This window comes from Zalophus californianus, chromosome 17, assembly GCF_009762305.2.
Source record: "Zalophus californianus isolate mZalCal1 chromosome 17, mZalCal1.pri.v2, whole genome shotgun sequence".
Taxonomy (NCBI): Eukaryota; Metazoa; Chordata; class Mammalia; order Carnivora; family Otariidae; genus Zalophus; species Zalophus californianus.
In genome coordinates, this window is record NC_045611.1 from 49539336 (window position 1) to 49563067 (window position 23732).

Below are 23732 nucleotides of genomic sequence, written 5' to 3' on the forward strand. Positions count from 1 at the left end.
TCCCTGAACATGATCTTACCGCTTCTTGCCAATTCTTGGACCTACCTAATATCCATTCAATAAACTCCTTTTTCTGAATCAATTGGCTAGCGTTGGCTCACGTGCTTCCCAACTAAGAACCCAGGTTGCTACAATTTGTAAAGAATAATGTGCTATTCACTGATGTGATCCATTGAGTCTTCTACAGTGAAACAGTCCGGGGGCAACCACTGTCAACAAACTGGAAAAAAAAAATACTTATTTTTCAAGATAAAGTTCTAAAGGCATAGGTAATTTAACTGGTCTTGTCAGGTATGTTAAGTAAGACACACAGAATAGATGCTATTGATTGAGCGCAAGATCCAAATGAAATTTAAAAATACAAAAGTGTATCTGAAAACAGTATTTAAAAATCTGAGTCTCCCCTCTCCTAGCTGAAATCTCTCTCAAAAAAAAAAAATCAAAAAACAATAAAACACATTTATCTTTTCAAGCCTAGAAGTAAGCTGAAACAGCAAACCACAAAATGAGGTGGAGAGAGTACAAAAGCAGTAAAAGCTGAGGCGTGTGAGAGGACACATAACTATTGTTAACACTGCTATATGGTATATTTGAAAGATGCTAGAGAGTAAATCTTAAGGGTTCTCATCAGCAGGGAAAACAAAAAACCCCATGGTTCTGTCTCTATATGAAATGATGAATGTTAACTGTGATAACCATTTCACACTATATGTAAATCAAGTCAGGCTGTATACCCTAAACTTACACAGTGCCGTATGTCAATTATATCTCAGGAACCCTGGGGAAATGAAAAATTGGTTCTAGGAGAGTATTTCCTAACATCTAGGTAGTTAAAAACATTTTGGTCACTTTCTATTTATTTCTAATTTTACTGGAGTATGGTGAAAGAAATTTGGTTTGTAAAATCACTATAAATTCTTCCATGGCAAAGTACAGCTTTATTTTTGTGGATTTTACACAGACAAAAAATGTTTATGCTAGGGACATATGTCATTATACATACACACACACACACACATATATATACACACATATATATGTGTATATACATATATATGTGTGTATATATATATACACGCCATACATATGTCATTAAAATCAAGCTATCGAGTCCCCTTTTTAACCTTAAATTTTAGGTTCTCTCAGAAGTTTAATTACATATTTTTGGCATGTTCTCACATGCCTTAAACTTATTATTGATACAGGAATTTTTGGTTGACTGTCTTTAAATTAAAAGAGTATTTTTCCTACAAGGGAAATTTTTGAGCAAATAATATAAATTAACATTTTTATTAATTGAATCTATCTTATTTCAATGCACTTGGCAATCTTAATCCCCACTCAGAAACTGATATAATATTTATGACATAGTGCACACAGACTTACATATTCAAGCTGGCCAGAAATACACACATGCTTCAAAAATTTTGCAGTTTTAAAAATTTCACTTTCAATGAAATATTTTCAATGTTTACTGAAGAGATTACTTTGCAATAAATCACTTCCCAAACTTGAAATATTCAGAGCCCTCGTTCTTCACCCAGTTGGCTTTATACTCATTTGTACAATCACGGCTTCTTGCCTTCAAAGTAAGATTCAACATGCCCAATGAAAATCATCCTAGCACTGGTATTGTTGTGTGTGTGTTTTTTTTAAGATTTTATTTATTTATTTGACAGAGAGAGACAGTGAGAGAGGGAACACAAGCAGGGGGAGTGGGAGAAGGAGAAGCAGGCTTCCCCCCAAGCAGGGAGCCCGATGCGGGGCTCGATCCCAGGACCCTGGGATCATGACCTGAGCCAAAGGCAGACGCTGAATGACTGAGCCACCCAGGTGCCCCAGTGGTATTGGTTTTATCTATAATTTGGGGGGAGGGGAAGAAGCCTATTCAGGTCCCGTTGCAAAATTAGGACTTTTCACCATTTTATGTCTTCCCCAAAAGACAATGCATGGAGAACCCTGCTATTCGTCTATCTGTGCATTCATCGACTGAGTAAAGATGTCTCAGGGTGTGTGTGGAGCTAGTTTTCAGCCATCAGTAACTGTTCCCCAGAAATTTGATCACTGGCATGTGTGCTGTACTCTGGCTTAATCCTCAGAGAGATGGCTCCTCTTAGGGTCATCTCATGGGGACAGAATTTTACTGAGGGTGACCACTATCAGATGTCACTTTTTTTTCTTTAAGATTTTTAAAATTTTTTATTTATTTTGACAGAGAGAGCACAAGTAGACAGAGCAGCAGGCAGAGGGAAAGGGAGAAGCAGGCTCTCTGCCGAGCAGGGAGCCCGATGCGGGGGCTCAATCCCAGGACCCTGGGATCATGACCTGAGCCGAAGGCAGCCGCTTAACCGACTGAGCCACCCGGGTGCCCCCAGATGTCACTTTTGGTTTCTCTTTCTTCCTCCAGGGAATTCAGCTCTGTTCTCTGGTCTCCCATTTCAGCTCTGAGCTTACTTTTTATTACCTCTCTAGGATCAAAGGTTTCAGGTCCGTGATAATCCATAGGATTAGAATTTATGATTTAGGGGCAAAGGCCAGAAAGACATATGAACCGCATCTTAGAAACCAACAAATAGCTACAAATCTTACCTAAAATCATTCTTGCAAGCTTAATTTAGGTGATGAGCACTTAGCCATGGCAATGCTCTCTCACTCAGAAAACTGTCACATTAGGAAACAAATTCCAGAGGGGGGAAAAAAAAGACTACATGGGGGAAGGCAGACCCTTAAAAATAGAGCTCCTTTATACTACTTTGTAAATATAAAAATATGCCCTCTACACAGCCTGCATATCCTCAATCTTTCATATAGAACCCCTTCTGGCCTAAATTTCAAGTTCCCCATTCTCAGGGAAATATTTTCAATGAGGAAAATCCCTGGGAATCTAAGTCCGAAGGAGTCACCTACTCAAACTAATCCAAATGGAAATCTCAGAACCCTGAGGGATCTCTTATCTAGCAACCTATTCTTTCCTAAATGGTCAAAGATGGAAATCTTTGGTTTAGTTTTTGTTTTTGTCTAATTTTTACTTCTCATATTACTTACTATAGTAAAACAGCACACATTCCAAAAGAGAAAGCCAAGCATAAACCTAAAAATCAAATAGATACACCCAGAAACCCTTTCAATTCTGATCCATACACAAGTATCACAATGGTTCTGGAAATTGCTGTTCTATACTCTTGGCCTGCATTTTTTTTTTTTCACTTCATATCATAGCCATTTTCCTATCTTTATGAAATCTTCACATATAATAGAAAGTGCTGAATAAAATAGATTACAAAGTAGCTACTGGGGAAATCATGTCATAAAATGGTACTGAAATACCGTTTCCCAGCCTAGGTTCCAATAACTATAGCAATTTTCCAATCTTCTCAACAAGCCCACCAGTGTTTGCATTCTCACTCTTTATTGTTAAAGAGGTCTACCTCACTCGCAATCACTGCACAGTAAGTTGTCCATTTCATGGTAATTTCCTCCGATTCCGGTCAGAGTGCTTTCTGCAAGGAAAAGTGCCAATATTTATTACTTATGTGGCAATGTGTCATAAGGGCCAAGTTTGATTTTTTAATAGAAAATTGTTGAATATGTGATTCATTGTTTTTCTTTCTTCTCCAGAACGAACTTCCAGATACACAATAAGAGAAGGTTAACATTTGAAAGAAAAGAGGAGAAAAGAAAAAAAAAAAAAGAAGGAAAAGAAAGAAGGAAGAAAGGAGAAAGAAATGCAAGAAAAAGGAAAAGAAAAAAAAAAAGAAATATACTCTGGCTGAAAGATTTCCAAACTAGTTACATTCATAGGGTTTCTCCTCAGCATGAGTTGCCTGATGCCTAATAAGTTTAGAACTATTAATGAAAGCCTTCCCACACTGATTACATGTAAAGGGCTTTTCTCCAGTATGAGTTCTTTGATGTACAATAAGTCGAGCACTCAAGCTGAATGTTTTCCCACACTGATTACATTCATAAGGTTTCTCTCCAGTATGAGTTCTTTGATGTTGAGTAAGGCATGAACTCTGCCTGAAGGACTTTCCACACTGATTGCACTCATAGGGCTTTTCTCCAGTATGAGTTCTCTGATGCACAACAAGAACATAACTCTGGCTAAAGGACTTCCCACACTGGTTACATTCATAGGGTTTTTCTCCGGTATGAGTTCTCTGATGCATAACAAGGTGAGAACTGCGGTTGAAAGATTTTCCACACTCATTACATTCATAGGGTTTCTCTCCAGTATGAGTTCTCTGATGTGCAACAAGCTGAGAGCTCCAGCTGAAGGATTTTCCACACTGATTACATTCAAAGGGTTTTTCTCCTGTGTGAGTCCTCTGATGGGCGACAAGTTTGTAACTCTGACTAAAGGACTTTCCACACTGATTGCACTCGTAGGGCTTCTCTCCAGTATGAATTCTTTGATGTGCAATAAGTTTATAGCTCTGGATAAAGGATTTCCCACATTGATTGCATTCGTAGGGCTTCTCTCCAGTGTGAGTTCTTTGATGGGCAATAAGTTTGTAGCTCTGCCTGAAGGATTTCCCACACTGGTTGCACTCATAGGGCTTCTCTCCAGTATGAGTTCTCTGATGCACCACAAGAACATAGCTCTGGCTAAAAGATTTCCCACACTGATTACATCTGTAAGGTTTCTCTCCAGTATGAGTTCTCTGGTGAGAAACAAGATGAGAACTCCGGCTGAAGGATTTCCCACACTCGTTACATTCGTAAGGTTTCTCCCCGGTGTGAGTTCTCTGATGTGCAACAAGATGAGAACTCCAGCTGAAGGATTTCCCACACTGATTACATTCAAAGGGTTTCTCTTCAGAATGGTTTCTCATGTTTTGAGCAAGAGAACTCTGGGAGGTTTGACTACAGTTATATTGACTCTCTTCAACAGGTATTCTCTGTTGTTCATTACGGGATATACTGTGGTTCAAAACTTGCCCACATTCCTTAAAATCTAAGGATCTTCCTCTTGCGTGTATTTTCTGATGTATATTTAGGGGTACATCATGGCTAAAAGATTGAATACTGTCACTAAATCCATAGGATTTATCTTCTGTTTGAGTTCTTGTAAACTGAATAAGGTGAATGTTCTGGCGAGGGTTTCCACATTCATTATTCTCACAGAGTTTCTCACTGTCATTAATCGTCTCATTAGTGTTTACAATGGAATTATAATGCAATTTTTTAACATGTGAGGCATGTTTATGAAAATGGTTTCTTATGGGTATCATCTGGGGTGAAAAAAGACTGGAATTCAGACCACTTTTCTCTTCAAGTTCATCACTTTTATGGACTCTCTCATAAGTAATTGCTTTCCTGTGAGTAAATGCCATTTCTTTCAAAAGTCTCTCTTGTTTTTCCTGTTGCTTTTCAAACTGGTCCTTACAATCCTGAACTTCTTCACACGAAGATAACCAAGGATCATCTCTTGTCAACCTTTCTACCTTCACTCCACGGGATGGCTCATCATCAAAAATGTTCTGCTTTGATGTTGATTCTCTTCTTCCAAGTGCCGTTGCCAAGTCTAGAAGAAAGCAAAATAAAACATTCTAGCTGAAGAATGTTAGAGTTAGAATACTGGGAAAGAAGCTGACAAACAAATATGCAGAATATATATAGATTTGTTTTCTGCTATGGACCTATAACCTGGATTAAGAAAACAGAAGGGTGGGATGAAGCAGTAAGCAGAGAAGTACACAGCCCAACAATATAACGACATTAAAATTCAGTGTTTCCGAATAAAAAGACTTTAGATGCCAAATATCTCCATATTCCAAAATAAGATCACCTGTGCAGAATCTACAGAATAACAATTTTGCAAGTCTTAGCAAAAACACCAGAGTCCTTTCTACCCTCTTTAGTGCTAGACACATGTTCACTGAAGTAGAGAACAGCATCTACATTTCTAGGAATTTCTGGAGGCATGGGTCAGTAAGACATGGGCAAACGACCTTGTGAACCAAGAAAAAGAATATCCCAGGTTCCCTAAATGCCTTAGCAGCTATTAAGGCGTGATGGATTCCTATGGTTCCAAGTGAGAAAGAATGGAGATTAGCTCAGAAGCAGAAGCCTGTGTGGCTACTAGGTCAAGCACAGAGAGTACATCTGGAAAAAGTGGCAATGTATACAGTCCATTAGGAGTGGGAGATGGAGAAATATGTAGTATGCCCTATGGGGATTTCTGAAATTAACCTTCAATACCTGTAATGATTCCTAAGTGTCTGTTTCTCACCTGGATATGTATGTTGGGAAATGTTAATACTCATCCCCTTGCTCCCACAAGGAGATTGCATCTGGTTTGAAAAGCTGATAGGGACCAATATAGGACTTGGGGTGTTTGGGCTGGGGACAAAAGAAAATCACTGCAGAATTTGGTCCCAGTCTTTGGCCTTTAGGAACTATGAAAACTGAACAAGCTCAAACCCAAGAAGCTGTACCTTTGCTACTCTACGAATTAAAATTAAATCTTCATTGGGGAATAAAAAGGACACAGGTAATCTATGTGTGGTCAAAATCATCCTGACCTCTGAACTCCACAGCTCTTAATCAATTGGAATCATTTCAATATACAAACTTCATTAATTCTTACCCCAAGAGACCAGGTCCCTGTAGTTCTCTAGGATCACGTCTCTAGGATCACACCTCTGATTAGGGTTCAAAGTGCCCTCTTCCTTCTGAGTGAAGTCCACAGTCACAATTTTGAAGTTCACTCCTTCCTAAAACAGGACACACATTCCTGCTCAGCTGGGTATCATTTTCTTCCAGTGTTCACAAAGGAGGAAAAGTTTGACAAACGGTAGAAGGAAAACTTGGCCTGGAAATTGTCCTGACTGTCCAAAGGAAGATCCAGTCAAGGTGTACAGGTGCCTTTTATGTAAGGCCCTTTGGGTTTTGGATGCTGGACCTGTTTATACCCCAGAGAGGAACACCGGGTCAGAACAAATAGGAATTGTTTTCTCTCTTGTTCACCTTGAAGAAAATGCTTATTCTGATTTTTGCCCTGGTGAATATAAAATTCCCACTTAGGCATTCCCTCCAAATTCCCAAGAAGCTAACAAAACAGGGTCAGCACACTTTTTCTGTGAAAAGGTCAGAGAGTCAACATTTTAGGCTTGGCAAGCCATACAGTCTCTATCACAACTACTCAGCTCTCCTGCAGCAAGGAAGCAGGCACAGAAAATATATAAACAAATGGGTGTGGCTGTATTACAATAAAGTTTTATTTACAAAAGCAGGCGGTGGGCCATATTTGGCCCACAGGCTTTACTTTACTGATGCCTGAAATAGAAGATGAAATGTAGGTCTTAACGAAAGGCAGTGTGTATAGGTTAAGAGCACTGGATTTGGAAAAGGGATGCGTTTTCTCATCTATTAAGAGCAAAGGTCAGGACACCTGGGTGGCTCAGTAGGTTAAGTGTCTGCCCTCAGCTCAGGTCATGATCCCAGGGTCCTGGGATGGAGCCCCACTTTGGGCTCAGCAGGGAGTCTGCTTCTCCCTCTGCCCCTCCCCCCGCCCCTGGCTCATGCTCTCTCTTGTAAATAAATTTTCTTAAAAATCTAAAAAAAAAAAAAAAGAGCAAAGGTCTGAATTTTAAAAATATATATATCTAATCTGACCATCTGTCTTCTAAGGTCAGTTTATCCCATTTGTATTTATTAGGCTTAATCATACCCAACTCATTGGGTTGTTTGGTGAATTTATTGTACGATATATGTAAAGCTATTAGCAATTCACTGAACAAAAAGACAAACGCTGGCAAATGGGATCGAAGGGTGATGGGTATCAAGGAAGGCACTTGTGATGATGGGCGCTGGGTGTTGTATGTAAGTGAGGAAATTTTAAGAAAGGATTATTAGATCTGAGAACTCTGAAAAATTAAGTGACAGCCAATGTGACCTTTATCTTGAACTCTCAAGCTTGAGAGGACAGTTCCATTTTGTCCACACTCAGAGCTGCATTGTAAAGCCTTCAGGAGACACACTGTCGCTACTGACATGCAGAGGGGGTCTCTTGGACTGCCTCCTCTCAGCGAGAAAGGATCCGTTTCCAAGACTACTGGGCAGGAATTTTGATCCAATAAAGTGCTGGGGGTGATCTGTCCTTACCCAAAGGCAGCAAAGGCTGGGAAAGTGGAATGCCACTTGTCACTAAAGGCTTTTTAAGTAGACCTGGTGTTCCTGAGCTGTGGTGCATGAACAGGACAAAGTCCCCGAGTCCCATGTAAGTCCATGCAAAATGCTGCTGTACCTGCATTTTTCTAAGTTGGGACCCATAAATTTCACCAAAACCTCAGAAGTTTTCATGATTAGTGCAAAACGGGATTCAGAAATATCATTTGCACACTGCCACCTATGTTGAACATGGATCTATAGGTACTGTTTTTCAAGCTCCAATTCCTACTTTCTTTTCATAAACACTCCCCTTCACTGTTTAACGCAGGTCCCTTTAATATCAAGCTTGTCCAGGGGCGCCTGGGTGGCTCAGTCGGTTAAGTGTCTGACTTCAGTTCAGGTCATGATCTCAGGGTCCTGGGTTCGGGCCCTGCATCAGGCTCCCTGTTCAGGAGGGAGTCTGCTTGTCCCTCCGCCCCTCCCCCTGCTTGTCCTCGCTCGCTCTCTCTCAAATAAATAAATAAAACATTAAAAAATATATCTGGCTTATTCAAATGTCAAATAAATAATACCGAACTAGATTAGCACGCCTCCCTCTGACTCCACCCCCAGTTATATGTTCTGAAAGTTCCATGGATTTCTATCCTAAGACTCACCACACGTTCTGTTCATTTGCATAATGGTCATCTTTGTCACTAGGCTGCAATCCATGAGGGCAGGGGTAAGGTAGTGACCGTTTGTAACTATTAACTCCAGTGCTCAGCATAGTACAGTAGTTATGAAATATATATATTTGGCAAATGATTTCAATGAGTGAATCCATAGTATCAACAGACTTCGTAATAACTCAAAATAATCTGATTTTTGGTCCAAATTCTGATTTAAGTCCTCTCTCTCACCTGAATCTCAGAGGCCTATCACACACCTATCTGAAAAGTCCCTTCAATGTGTGGATACTGGTTTTTCTCCACTTTTATCTCCATTTATTCTATCCTTCTTCTCACCTGCCCCAACTCCCCACTCCTCAAAATTCCTTCCCAGACCCTTCAACTTTGTCCTTGGGCACTCTACTTCTAAATAACGAAACCCTACAGCTTCAACATCATCACCAAATATTCCCTCTATATCCTCGTGTTAATGGAAACCTACATTTCCCCCCAGTGACCCCCTCCTCTGCAGGCCCCACAGGCTCACAGTCGCTCAGCATCAAAGGGGGAGGGTGTGTGTCCTCCCAGTTACACTGAAACTCACGCCATTTACCTTACTTCTTGGACCTTTGTCCTACCAACCACCTGAACACTAACCCCAATCCAAGGGAAATGTAAAATACCTCGGATGCATCCTCTACTTTAAGAACTTGTCTTGTCTTGCACTGTCTCTAGCATCCATTTGTAAAGTTCTCTGATAATAATATAAAACTAATTGACTTTTTAATTTTTTTAAAAAATTGAAAAAATTTTTCAAAGATTTATTTACTTATTTTAGAGGGGAGGGGTAGAGGGAAAGGGAGATAGAATTTTAAGCAGACTCCATGCTGAGCACAGAACCCAACGCAGGGCTCGATCTCGTGACCCTGAGATCAGGACCTGAGCCGAAGCCAAGAGTCAAATGCTTAACTGACTGCCCCACCCAGAAGCCCCTAAAACTGACTGACTTTAATGAGGCACTTTCTGTGTGCTATCAGTCTGTGAGCTAAGCATGTTGCATGAACTATCATTCATTGAATTCTCACAAGGTCCCTGAGAGAAAATACTAGTAGCAGCACCTTTTTTTTCTTTTTTCAGATGAAGAGCTAGAAGGAGAAATTAACACATATGTCTGAAGTCAGTGGCTGGGATGCAGCCTCCAACTTCGCCTAACATGCGTTCTCAGTCATCAATGCCTAGCGCTAGCCCAACTCCCAGCCCCTAGAATTGCTCCTCAGCACCCTGCTCTTACGGTGAGACCCCAGACCTTGAAATCACCAGAAAGTACTCCACCTCTCATGTCACACAGACAGAACGCTCTACAACATCAGATTGCTCTCCCTTACTCGTCTCATCCTTTATGGTTTGGGGCCATTACTCAAGTATCTACTATTACTATCCACTGGTCTGTATTCTTTTCCTTCCCATTTAATGCCCCTCTTATCTTTTCCATCTTAATTATTCCGTTTAGAGTAATTAGATCGTTCATTTTAATCTTTCTATTTGTTCTATTCAAAAATCCTCTTTCAAATAGTACCTTGCCCTATGGGGCTTTTCACTGAATGTACCTGGCTACAAGAACGAACCTGAATGTCAATCTACGATCTACAGAAAGTAGGTTCCGGAATGCCACTGAGAAAGAAAACTCCCAAGAGCAGCTATATAGAGTACTGTCAGTGGTCACTACCTGGAATGATCTTTTTGGACTGACTGGCAACCCTGTTATACCTCCTGGAGCTGCTTGTCTCTCATAATCCAATAGTACTGTTGTTCAGCCCTCTCCACCCGTGTCAAGCACCTCTCCATTCCAATTTCCAGTCCCATGCCCAACAGATAACCACCTGACTGCTCCCAGAGAAGAATCTGAGCATTCCAAGAATTCCCTCACCCTCATTCTTCCTGTATGGGTCGGTCCTCCCTCCTCGGCAGAGCCAACACGTTCACCTGAAAGATTTCCTCTGGTGCTAATCAAGCACTCTGCTTTGTCGTTTTAACTCCTCTCTCCACTTACGTCTTTCTGCAACCACTGAAATAGAGTCAAATCTTTTCAATCCTTTAAAGGGAGGGAAAAAAAAAAAAAAAAAAGAAGCCCTCAACTTCAAACCTCCTTGCAGCCATCACTCTCTTCAATCTTTAGCATGAGAACTGACCACGTTTTTGTAAAAGCTGTCCGCTTGTACCTCCGTTTCCTCCCTTTCTGCTCACCTCCCGGCTCACTTCAAGATAGTCCCCGCTGCCAAGTGGCTATGCACATTTCTCTATGGAGAGAGGTCAACTCACCTGGGATGGAAGGGCCAGTGACCCAGCATCTTCTCTCTCGACCTTGACGATAATCTCTGGAGGAAGGAGAGAGTCCTGAGGAAGCAAAACAGATGAGGAAAAGGAAAATAACCAGGAAGCTAAGTTGTGATGCAAAACTCCCACTGTGAGTAGGCTAGGATTTGAAAAACCACCTGTTTTAACACATCCCACCTACAGTACTTCTGCTCCCTCCCATTGGTGAACTCAAGCTAGCCATGTGGAGAGACAGGGGACATCTGAAGGGGCAATGAGGCACCGGACATGGGCATGAGGTCCTTGTGGATCTTCTAGGCCAGCCCAGCTACCAGTTACATGGAACTGAGTGACTCGACACAATGTGGGCAAAAAGAACTGTACAACCATGTTGTCGGAATTCCTGGATCACAGAATTATAAGAAAATAAAAACACAGCATGACCAAAGAATCATAAAGGAAAAGGTCCAAAATGTAACTTCATAAAACGTTTGGCAGAAAGCCAACACACACAACAAAGGCACCATCAACAAGAATCCATACTATTAAGACTTGGTCTAAATCAGTAAGAAAAAGGTACCTTTAACAGTACAAGGGACAAAGGGCTATGCACATGCAACTCAACCATGAAGAAATAAAATGGCCAGCGAATACACCAAAAGATGCTCACCTCTTTAAGTCAGATAATATCAAAGCTCTATTTCTGTAACTACCTATCTCTCTCTATTAGAGGCTATCAGTTCACGCTGATGCCTCCAATGACCGTTCAACAGCGCATTTTATTCTAGCCTTCCTGCTTTCCGTTTTTGTGCCTTAACCAGCTCCCATTATCCTCTTTCTATTTACTTATTTGCTCAGACCGCTCTGTGTAACCAAAATCCCGACTGCGTGGACTATTTCTTCTGCCTGTTGTTAAGGACTCCCACCCTGGTGGCCGGCCAGTCAAGAGCATCATACTCCATCAGCGGGGGTTTACGTTGCTACAACCTTCCTGCAGGGTTGCACCCACATGCCCACGCTCTCCCTCCCTCTCCCCCTCCTTTCCCCCTCTCCTTCCCTGCTCTGTGTGCTGGAGCTGCCTCAATGTAAAGAAGGCCCGAGGAGGGGCGCCTGGGTGGCTCGGTCATTAAGCATCTGCTTTCGACTCACGTCAGGATCCCAGGGTCCTGGGATCAAGCCCCACATCAGGCTCCCTGCTACGGGGAGCCTGCTTCTCCCTCTCCCACTCCCCCTGCTTGTGTTCCCTCTCTTGCTGTGTCTCTGTCAAATAAATAAATAAAATCTTTAAAAAAAAAAAAAAAAAAAAGAAGCCCCGGGGAGAAAGTTCAGCTGCTAATTTGCCTGTGTTACTGCCCAGCATAAACAGCAGGATGGTTCATCCACCTTACAGTGGCCACGTGGGCATTGCTAAAGAGCTCCAGGTGCCAAACGAACGAAGAAACCACACTCACAAGGCCACAATAACAATTTCAAAACTTCAAAACATGATCCAGGGGAGCCACCAAGTTTTGACTCGTGTATCATGGGAACTCGGCTGCGGAGAGAAATCACATTCCTGATGCGCAACAACGCCAAACAAGTCTTCCCTTGCTACAAAAGTGGTTGACGTTAAATTCTAATGATGTAAGAGCCAGAAGTTAACGCATCCTGTAATATAAATAAGCAAATGCCCAAGGAAATGAGAATTTTTCAAAAAAGGGAAACTTACAAACACTAGACTGTATTTTAAATTATTATCCTCTTTCTGGGTTTTGTTGTTGTTGCTGTGTTTTGTCTTGAAACAGCTGAGACAAGTTAAGAAATGATGCCAAGAACTGAACAAGCTAATGTTTCTAACTCAGCGGGTACTTGGTAGAAACTAAACTCCAGCATGTTCCTTGTCTGCTACAACTGCTGAGACAATCTTACTTGGGGAATATGGGTGCGCCTTCTCTTTCATCAAGACTGTTTCCAACACCTTTTGAGTTAAAAGTTCTCTTCGGAAGAAAAACAAAAGGGAGACCAGTCTGCTCAGAGTCAATTCTGCCTCAATGTCCTTCCCCGCCCCCACCCAAGCAGCCGAAGCCATCCCTGTCCCCTGCTTTCGCTCCTTTGCATCACCATGTCCTCACACCTCTGGGTTTTGTCCACTTCCACTAGAGCGGGCTCCGTAAGAGCTGGCTCTTGTCTCCTGTTCAACATGGCTTCACTGTGCTTAAATCAGTACTGACACAGAGTGGGCACTTCGTACACGCGTGTGGACAATAAAACCACCACCGAGAGAAGGTACATGGAACGTGGTCCCGGGAGGCACCAAATCACTGCGGAGAACCCAGCTGCTCTGCTGGTTAGCAGAAACCTCTGATGGGTACCCTTGTTCCTCTAAAATTCAAAGCACCAGCCTCCAGAACCTACTCCTACTGACTTATTCAAACTAAATGTTCAAAAACCACCTTGTCACAAAAGTGTGTGAACACCCACCCACACTGGATTACTATTTTAGGAATGTCCCCTGTATTTGTATCTTAGCTGGTGCAGTTTCCTCCAGATAATGTCACCGGTCACCTGCCAGGTATGTTTCAACAACCACAGAGTATTCAACATAGAATATCTCATACATTTTTTAAAAAAGATTTATTTATTTATCTGAGAGAGAGAGAGAGCAGGGGGAGGGGCAGAGGGAGAGGAAGAGAGAGAGAGAATCCTCAAGCAGACTCCCCAGTGAGCGTGGAGCCTGACACAGGGCTCGATCCCAGCACCCTGAGATCATAACCTGAGCCGAATCAAGAGTCAGACACTTAATGACTAAGCCCCCCCACCAGGTGCCCCAATTATCTAAACATTTTTGAAGGGAGGAGTAATATGTCTCTTTCACCAACGCAGAGATTAATGGTAATAATGTTTAGCAAACTTTTTAAGTCCACGAAGTTCACCAGAGATGGTCCAAGCGCCAATTGCCTGATCCAAACTCTGCCCCTTTCCTCTGCCCCATGGCTCAAACTCTCATCATTCAGGCCACCTCTTCCAGGAAGCGTTCCCGGACAGCACACAGTCTCTTCTTCCCTTAGGATTTCTTAGCTCTTTTACCTTTACTGTAACAGTAAAATCACTCTCTCCTTGTATTATTGCTTCCATTTCTACACCTCTCCCCTGGGTCACGAGCTGGGTGCTGTAAAGAATTATTTTTCATCTTTGTACCTCAGTATTGAGTAGGAGCACATGTGAGTTATCAGAATTTGAAAGGATTAGACATATGGGCAGGGTTTGGGGCATATGAATGGAATTAAAAGCCTTTTATTTTTTTTCACTATTAACTATTTATTTACAGCTTTACTGAGGTATGGTTGACAAAAACTATCTAATATTTAAGGTGAACAACAGGATTTTTTTTAGATATGTGGACACTATGAAATGAGTATCACAATCAAGCTAATTAACGTGTCCAGCACCTCACACAGTTACGATTTTTGGGGGGGGGGCGGGGGTATGATGAGAACACTTAAAATCAATTCTGCATGTTGAGACTGACAGGGGACAGATGAGGCTCTACCACCCGTGTGGCAGGGTTCTGGTCTCAGCCCCCGACAGCAGGCAGGGCCTTCCCTGGCCCAGCCACTACCAATATTTGAGAGATTAAAATCTCTCGGGTGATGTCCAGCAGGCTGGCTCACTGGACTCACCCCCCTCACTTAGCGCCAAGACTTGGGCTCCCCTGATTTCTCTTCCTGCTGGGGCTTTAACTGGTATCCATCAGGCCCAAAGTACTTGCGCATCTTCTGATAATGATTAAAACTTACTAGGGGACACTCAGAGTTGAGAAGTGTGCCAGCCAGCCTCTAAGATGGCCCCCAATGGCCCCCACCCTCCTGGAATTTACACCCTACGCAGTCCTTGCCCACATGATACCAGCGGGTCTGTGTGACTGACAGATTACAGAAGAAGTGATGCTGGGGCGCCTGGGTGGCTCAGTCGGTTAAGTGTCTACCTTCGGCTCAGGTCATGATCTCAGGGTCCTCAGATCGAGCCCCAAGTCAGGCTCCCCGCTCAGTGGGGAGTCTGCTTCTCCCTCTGCTCCTCCCCACCCCCACTCATGCTCTTTCTCTCTCTCTCATACAAATAAATCTTTAAAAAAAGAAAAAAGAAAAAGAAAAAGTGATGCTGTGTCACTTCTGAGATCAGATGGTAAAAGACACTGTGGTTTCCATCTTGGCTGTGTGCAATTAAGCGCTCTCTCTCTTCTCTCTCTCTTTCTCAGGTCCTTTGCTCCAGGAGAAACCAGCAGCCCTGGAGAGAGGTCTGTGTGGTGTGGAACTAAGGCCTCTTGTCAACAGCCATGTGAGTGAGCTGGCAAGGGGGTCCTCCTACCCAGTCAAGCCTTCTGAAGAGAGCAGCCCAGGCCGACAATTTGCCGCAACCTTGTCAGAGACGCTGAGCACCAGAAACATCCAGAGAAGCTGCTCCCAGGTTCCTGACCCTAAGAAACTGTGTGCGATCGAAAATTTTGGTTGTTTTAAGCTGCTGAGTTTTGGGGTATGAAACCACAGATGACTAATACAAGAAGGAAGATGTTTCTTCTTTTCCTGTGTAGCCTTGGAATATACAAGAAGAGCATTCACGTCTGAGAACGAGGTCAGCTTTCTCCCTAGCACCTCACATGGGGCCTTACACTGGCTAGGCAATCAATGAATATGTGATGAAGGTAAAAATTATAATGAACACATTGCTAGTTCAGTCATGTAACAGAGAAAAAAATGGCAAAAGAACTATGAAGGTTCCAGAAAAATATCCGGTCACTAGCTTAAAGCAGAATGCCAATGGTCACAATCAAAGCACACTTTACTTGTAGTTTTGACAAAGTGTGAATGTACTTATCTAAATTTAAATGCATAACTCCCTCTAAAACTCTTGCACTATTAGTAGTTAAATTTTGGGGAAGTCAAAAGTTACACATGGATTTTCAACTATACAAGAGGGTAGGTGTTCCTAACCCCTGCCTTGTTCAAGGGTCAACTGAACAGGGAATCATACACAAAAACATTTACAAAAGTGCTATTTGTAACAGCAAAACACGGAACACTAAATATCTACTAACAGTATGCCCATAAATTCTGGGGTTATTTCTGCGGAAATCTGGGTGCCAGGCGTGCATATTGGTATCAGAATGTCACTGTTCCCAGGCCCTGACAGTGGACAGAAATAGGATCATACGAAAACCACGAGCCACATCAATACCTACAATCCCCACTGAACACTAAAGTGCATTCCACTGCTGCTCTAGCCACATCTGATTGCGGGAACCCCGGCTTCCATGAGCCTTATGATATTTACTCACCTGGCCAACCTCCGCCCCTGCGGATAACTCATCTCCCATCCCCACTGCCACTCCCCCTCCCACACAGATGCTCCTCGGCGCCCCTGGACTTGGCCCTCCTCACCCTCCTCACCCTCCTCAGCCTCTGACTCTGCAGGCAGGTGGCCTCTTCTTAGGGACTCACTCTCATGCCGTTTGGACTTGGACGCCACATGGATGACCTCGACTTCTGGCCTGGGCTCGGGCTGTCATACCCCACGCTGGGCTTCCCTCATGCGTTGATAACCTCAACCTGCTTCGGGTGTGACGCACCACACCGACAGGTGCCCCCGGCCCCAGCATCTTACACCACATGGGTCACCCTCTGCATGGACTGACTGCACTTGGGCTGTCCCCTCTGTGGACGCCCTTCTCACCTGCTCTGGCTCTCTCACCCCAAAGCAGATCCCCCCCACCAGACGGACACTCACCTCACCCCACTTGGGCTCCGGCTCTCAATGCCACCTTCCTCACCCTGTTTGGTCACTGATGCCCCCACACACGGACACCCTTCTCACCCCACAGGATGGAGCCCTCCCTCAACCACAGACCCCTACCCGGCTGTGACCCACCTAACGGCTTCAGGATTGAACTGTTTAGGAAGGGGGAGTGAAATTCTAACGGAACATTTTTAAGAAGTTAAATGTTTTCAAAGAATATTTGTCGTAGGGAAATGCTTTAAATTGTTGATTTCTTAACCTTAAAATGTGCTATACAGAAGCAGAAAACGATAGACAAGAAATGAAAACATAAAGTCACTCGGGATGTAACTTGCACATAATCTTTGTTAACTGGCATATTTATACTCTTCTAACACATTTTCTATACACACACAAACTACATCCCTTTTTAAAAAGATGATCATTCCTGGGGGAACCTGGGTGGTGCAGTCGGTTAAGCATCTGACTCTTGGTTTCAGCTTGGGTCATGATCTCATGGTCATGAGATCAAGCCCCATGTCGGGCTCCACACTCAGCAGAGTCTGCCTGGGATTCTCTCTCTCCCTCTCTCTAAATAAATAATCTTTAAAAAAAAAAAAAAAAGACGATCGTTTCTAAACCTTATTTACTTAACATAGATCCTACATATCTTTGTATGTTGGGAAATACGCATTCTCACATCAATGTCCACAGCATATTCCATTTCATGGTCTCCCCATAACTCTTTAACATTTCTCCTGCATGGCCCATTCTCAATTTTTTCCAATTGCTCGTTCCCAAGCAAAACTGGGAGTTGCTGCCCCAGGGGAATCAGTACTCTAAGGGCCTCTGATACAGGGTGCGAAACTCCTCCCGGGAAGAATTATCTGGGTTAAAATGGTGAGGAAATGCAGGGAGCCTCCTAAAATGTAGAGTGTCTCAAGTCAGGAGAGACCAAAAGCCCCCAAAACACTGCAAAGAGAGCCAGGTCAGCTCCCAAGCCTGGAGGGTTGGGCTGTGGGGCCAGGGGTGGGGTGGGGTGGGGAGCAAGCTCTAAGCTCTGGGTCTCCTCGAGGAAGGAAAGTTCCACTCACCTGGGCACAGGTCTTCAGGGGCTCTGGGGGCTTCTCATCCTGCTCTTCCATGCTCTCCTCCAGGCACAGGCAGAGGCCTGAGGGTCCTGAGCTGCAAGGGTAGAAGCCCTTAGAAGAGCAACCTGGCGCAGGTCCACCGTGGCGCCCCCCTCCCTGGATTAGTCTCCACTTCCAGGACGCATTCCCCGTGGCAAGCTTGCCTCTAGAGGTTTCTACCTGAAAAGCTGTGCATGCACGTAGAGTCCCTCAGTCCCTCTCCCAGGCCAAGACTCTGCAGCTCTGGTACAAACGGGTACCCCCACTACTATCACAGGCCTCTGGACCCCCTAACTATAAGTCATGCCCAAACAAAGCCTTCTGCCCTCCACCAAAATCTGCAGTACACGTCAGTCCCTCCCTGCCCCACTGGGCTGTGGAATCCTCACAAATGCCCAGCACATTGAGGACCCCCTAGTGTGCACTCCTCCCCCGCCATGACCCGAGTCTGCAGCCCTAAACCAGCACCCCTTCCTTGGGCAAGGAGCTGGGCTTCTGGGACTGACCACCCAGAATCACACTCCCCGACTGAATGCATGAAGCTCGTGACACAGCCCCACCCCTCCCAGGATCCGACCCCTCCATTAACCTGGCCTGACCCTCTCGCAACCTGTCATGAATCACCTCCCACTTCCTGCTCAAATAACCAAGCGTATTCATGGAGCTTGGCTGCACCATCCTGCGGTCTACTGGCCCCTACCAGAACAGCACCAGCCGGATCCCCAGCCCCAAACTCTCCTGAGCCCCGAACATGTAGCTCAGACCTGGTCCCTCCACCAACATGGGTATCCTCAGGCCTGAATCAGCAACAGAGCCGGCATGGGCCTGGGAGCTTCCTGACAAACTCCAGCACATGCCACCCGCTCTGAGGCCCAGAATGTGGACCTCGGCTGTCTTTGTGCCGGCTCAATATTTCTGGGTCTGAGACTAGAACAGCCCCTGGCAAATCCAAGCCCACACACCATCTTACCAACCCTACCCCATCCTCCCCCTCCTATCCACACCCCCTTACCCCCACCGGAGTCTCACTCCAACAGTACAGTGTGGGTTCCCAATGCAGCTGTGTCCTGAACTTGCACACACACCATTTCCTCCACCAACATCCATAGGCCCCTACTTGAGCCACACCTGCCCAAATGTCCTTCTGGGCACCTGCTGCTTAGGGAGATCCTGTCTTCCCACCAACCTGGGTACCGCCAGGCTGTGATTAATGCACCCTCTGCACAAAGACCCCCAGTACCCTCTAATTCCCACCTCCAGCCTCCTCTTTCCCATCCAAATACCAGTGTGTGAGCACAAGGGGACATGGAGCAGCCCTAATCCTCCATAGCCCCGAATCTGCAGGTGCTCCCTCCACTCATTTGGGCATCCTCAGGCAGTACCAGGGTCCTAGGACTGCCCATGCCTCCCCATTCTGCCCAAATGCCAGGTGTCCCAAGACCAGAACCTGCAGCTCCAGCAGCGACTGCCCCAGGCCACCCACCTAGGTTCCCTCCTCCTGCTGGCACAACACAGAGCAGGCTCACTCCCAGAATCTGCACCCAGGACCTGGGCCTTCCACCAGCCCGAGAGTACTGTGCAGTCCCTGCTCCTGAGATGAGAAGCTGCATCTCCCACTCTGCACCTCAATACCCGAGATACCTCAAGTACCCACAAGCCTCTGGAGGATTCTAGGGTCACCTGCCCCACTGCCTGCTCACACACCAGAATATCAGAACACCCAAACAGTAGCTTGAGCAAAGAATTCCAGAGTCAGCCCCGGGACTTGAGCACTCACCATCTGGGGGTTCTCAAGCTCATGATAGAGCAGCTCCCATGGGAACCAGGCCCTTTTGCTTCCTCCAGTACAAATGTGAGCCCCTGAATGCCACAGAGTACAGCCCCCTCCAGATCCAAATATGCAGCCCAGACTCTGTCCCTCTGTCCCTGGGCATTCTCGTGCCTGCAAGCAGAGCAGCCCCTGAGCAAAGGTCCTGAGAATGCCTACTTTGAGATCATGCTCGTAGCACCCTGCTTCCTTACCAAAGCGCTGTCAATCTCATGCAGATGCTGCAGCTCTGTTCTTCCTGGACGCCAATTCTGCACCTCTAACCCAAAGTCTCCACCAAACCTGAATGCCCTAGCGCCTTGCGCTATTCCAGGATTACCAGTCCAAATTCTTGCTTCCCATTCAAACACCCCCAGCACGTGCAGGGAGCGGTCTGCCTAGAACCCACCTCCCGGCCCTGGTCCCTCCTTCAACCTAGCAGTCTGCAGCCCATCAACGATTCTCAGAGGGTTCGCTCAAGCAGCACTGCCTCTTCTGGAGCAAGAATCAGCAGCTCAAACCTGGTCTCTCCACTACCTAGGGCGCCCCTCGGGTCCCCAAGCCAATCGCCCAGAATCTCACCTCCCACTCCATGCTTCCTACTCAAACGCCTACTCAAAATACAGGGATAGTGGCACAGCCCCTCTCCTCCAAATCTGCTGTTGAGTACTCCATCAACCCGGGCTTCAGTCCTCTGAGCCTGCACTAAACCGGCCTAGCACTGGTGGAGGGGAAGGCGGGGTTCTCAGGATCTCCCCACATCCCAGCGTATGGCCTGTCTTCACCAACCTGGGCATTCTCAGGCCTGGGACAAGAGCACTACCCGATCAAGCACTCGCGCAGGCCCTCGGTCCCGAATCTGCAGCTGCACCAGTATCTCCACCTACTTCGGGGACGCAAGGCTAAAGCGCCGCCCGCGAAGGTACCAGATCGCCCACCCAACACTCCCAACCCGTTTCCCGCCTACACCCTGCGCATGCGCGCACGGGACACCCAGCGCCGCCCCGCCCCTCACCGACCTGGGCGTCCACGGGCTCGCGGCCGAGGCCGGGCCTGTCCCAGCTTCAGGGCCCGGCACGGCCCTGCGGCAGGACGAGGTCGGGTTAAACAACCCCCGGCGCCGATTCTGCACACTACAGACTCGGGTTAAGTTAGTTCGGCCCCCCTCCCCTAGTCGGCATCCGCAGGGCCGCTCGACTAATGTCCGACCCCAGGCACGCGGCGACTGCAGGCGCCAGCGCGCGCGGGACAATGGCTGCGTTTCTGGCCGAACCCGGAAGTGCGTTTGGGCTCGGCGAGCCGGGACTACAATTCCCAGAAGCCTCAGCGGCGCCGGCGGCGATTAGGCGGGAGCCCAGCTCCTCCCGGAGGCGAGCTTGGGGATTACGGCCACACGCGCCCGGTTGGGGTAGCTGCTGGGGGCTGTGTCTGTTGTGTGCCCGAGTTTTTGCGGGGCGCCGAGACAAGGAGCAGGACCTGGAGGGCCAGGTCTGGGCCCCGATGCGTAGGCAGTGGCTAACTTGGGAAAGGCTGGCCTGGGACCGGCTGGACGCCCAGGAGCGGCCGTGAAAACGGGATCCGATGGAAGGGCGGGGACCCCTCCCGGGCGCCCACTGCTTTGTCAGACGCTTCGCGCGCGCGGTTTCCTTTTTGGTCCTCGAGCCCAAAGATAGTGGCTACAAGCCCGCTACACAGTCCAGGGAGCTCAAGTCCTTCAAGAATCTGACCTGCTGATAGGTTTTTGTAGCTCATGATGGTAAAATAGCAAGAATCCTTTCGTTTTTTTAAATTGAGTTCTTTCTCTGCCTGTAAGGCTTTAAGGATCTGTTCTCTATCCCTCCCCTTCGCTTTTTGCCTCATCTGACCATTTTTCTCTCTCAGTTCCAGCCACGCTGGCCTTTCCACCTTCTCCAGCACCTCCCTTAGGCTCCCACCTTGGGACCTTTGCATGTGGTATTCATGCTGCCGGCAGGCTCTTACTTTGAGGATTCCCCTGGATTCCAGCCATCTAAGTCTTTAGGTAGATGTCACCTTCTCATGAGGCATTCCCCCATCAACCGTTGAAAGCTCGCAAACAAACCCTTCACTCCCCACGTACTCCCTGCTTCCCTCATCTTTATTCTCTAGAGAAATTTTCACTAACATAATCATATGTTGTGGGTATTTATTTGGTCTGTTACCTGCCTTCACCACTAGACTGTCAACTCCATGAGGGAAAGGATTTGTATCTACCTTGATTAGTGCCGTATCCCCAGCATCCTAAGGTACCTAGCACATAATAGATGCTCAATAAATACTTGGTTTGTTTTGAATAAATAAAGGTTCTTGGCCCTTTGTTAAACACCTTAACATCTCGTTAATTGGCGCAATCACCCTGTGAGAAAACAGTGATGTTTATTTCCACCCCACCAGGGAGAAGCTGATAATTGGAGCCCTGCTGTATGAAAATATGACATTTTAAAGGTTTTCTTTTTTATTACTGTCAAAATACTCCTGTAGTTTTCTTCACATAACTTCTAACAACAAATTATTGCTATTTGAAATGTAATCTCTACCCCCCAAATTTCTTATGATTGGTTATTGTGGTTGATTTTTTATTCTTTTAAAGATTTTTACTTATCTCTTAGAGAGCATGAACGTGCACGCACGCGAGAGAGAAAGTGAGAGAGAGAGAGAGAGGCAGACTCCCTGCTTAGCAGAGAGCCCAACACGGGGCTCAGTCCCTGGACCCCAAGGTCATAACCTGAGCTGAAGGTAGATGCTTAACTGACTAAGCCACCCTGGCACCCCTGAAATGTTAGGAATTTTTATTGTATTTCCTTTGATACTCTTGGCTTTTCTAGTAAGACAATCATCTACAGATAATTATTTCATCTCTTCCTTGCCAATATTTTTAGCCAGATATTTCCTTGCATTTGGATTGTGTTGGCTATCATTTTCACAGTAGAAGTGACATTCTTGATTGTGTTCTCTTTTTAATGGGCATCGCTCTAATGTTGAGGGTTAAATATAGTTGTTTTTTTAAATGGAAGTAGGTAACTTATTGGTTTTTTTTTTTAACTTTTTGTTACATAAATTTCCAGCACGAAAGTAGAGAGACTAGTTAAAGGGCACCCTCTTTGGCCCGTCATGCAACTTAATTTTCCACTGGATCTTTTCTCATCTCTAGCCCCACCTGTGCTTTCCACTGGCCTCCTCCTCCAGTGGTTTTGAAGCAACTCCTACACATTATTTCATTTCATCTGTGTTTCAGTATGTGTTCGAAAAACAGGGACTGGTTTTAAAAACAAAACTTCAGTACAAAATAGATATGCATCATGGGGTACCCAGGTGGCTCAGTTGGTTGAGCATCCAACTCGAGATTTCAGCTCAGGTCTTGATCTCAGGGTCATGAGATCCAGCCTCACATCTGGCTCCACAACCAGTGGAGATCCTCTCTCTCCCTCTGCTCTTCCCCATCCGCTAGGACACTCTATCTCTCAAAAAAAAAAAAAAATAGATATGCGTCATACCGTTAGGCACAGAGAATGCAAAATTACTATGATTAGCAGATATGATTACAAACCACAAGACCCAAGAGAATTAACTAAAAGAAATGAACATCAAAGAGAGGCTAGAAAGGCATCGAATGTGAAACAGATAATGGTAAATATTTATGTACCACTCTATGCCAGGTACTGCTGTACCATCCTTATAAACGTTTCTCACTTAGTCCTCATAGTAATTCATACAAGGTTGGACTGTTATTTCCATTTTATGGAAGATGACACTGAGGCCCAGAAGTGTTAAGTTACTTACCCTGGATTGTATTGTGAGGACAGAGTGGGACTGAGTCCAAGAAGTCTGATGCTAGAGTTCATGATCTTAACTCTTACATTATATTGCCCCTTGCCCACCTATCAATATCTTTCCTCTACATAAGCCATACTAAGTTTGCAAACAAGACAGGACAGTTTATATTTATTCATAATA

At 45.3% G+C, this 23732-nt stretch overlaps 1 protein-coding gene across 1 annotated transcript in view; it reads right to left on the reverse strand.

Moving 5' to 3' along the window:
• ZNF229 (zinc finger protein 229) overlaps positions 1 to 20334 on the reverse strand; it is a 67194-nt gene extending 46860 nt beyond the window's left edge. Inside the window, 5 exon segments of the mRNA XM_035724905.1 lie at positions 3765 to 5527; positions 6593 to 6719; positions 11082 to 11156; positions 17918 to 18008; positions 19976 to 20334. Of these exon segments, the coding sequence (XP_035580798.1) occupies positions 3765 to 5527; positions 6593 to 6719; positions 11082 to 11156; positions 17918 to 18008; positions 19976 to 19995 (2076 nt within the window). The 5' untranslated portion in view covers positions 19996 to 20334.
• Between the last annotated feature and the right edge of the window lie 3398 nt (positions 20335 to 23732).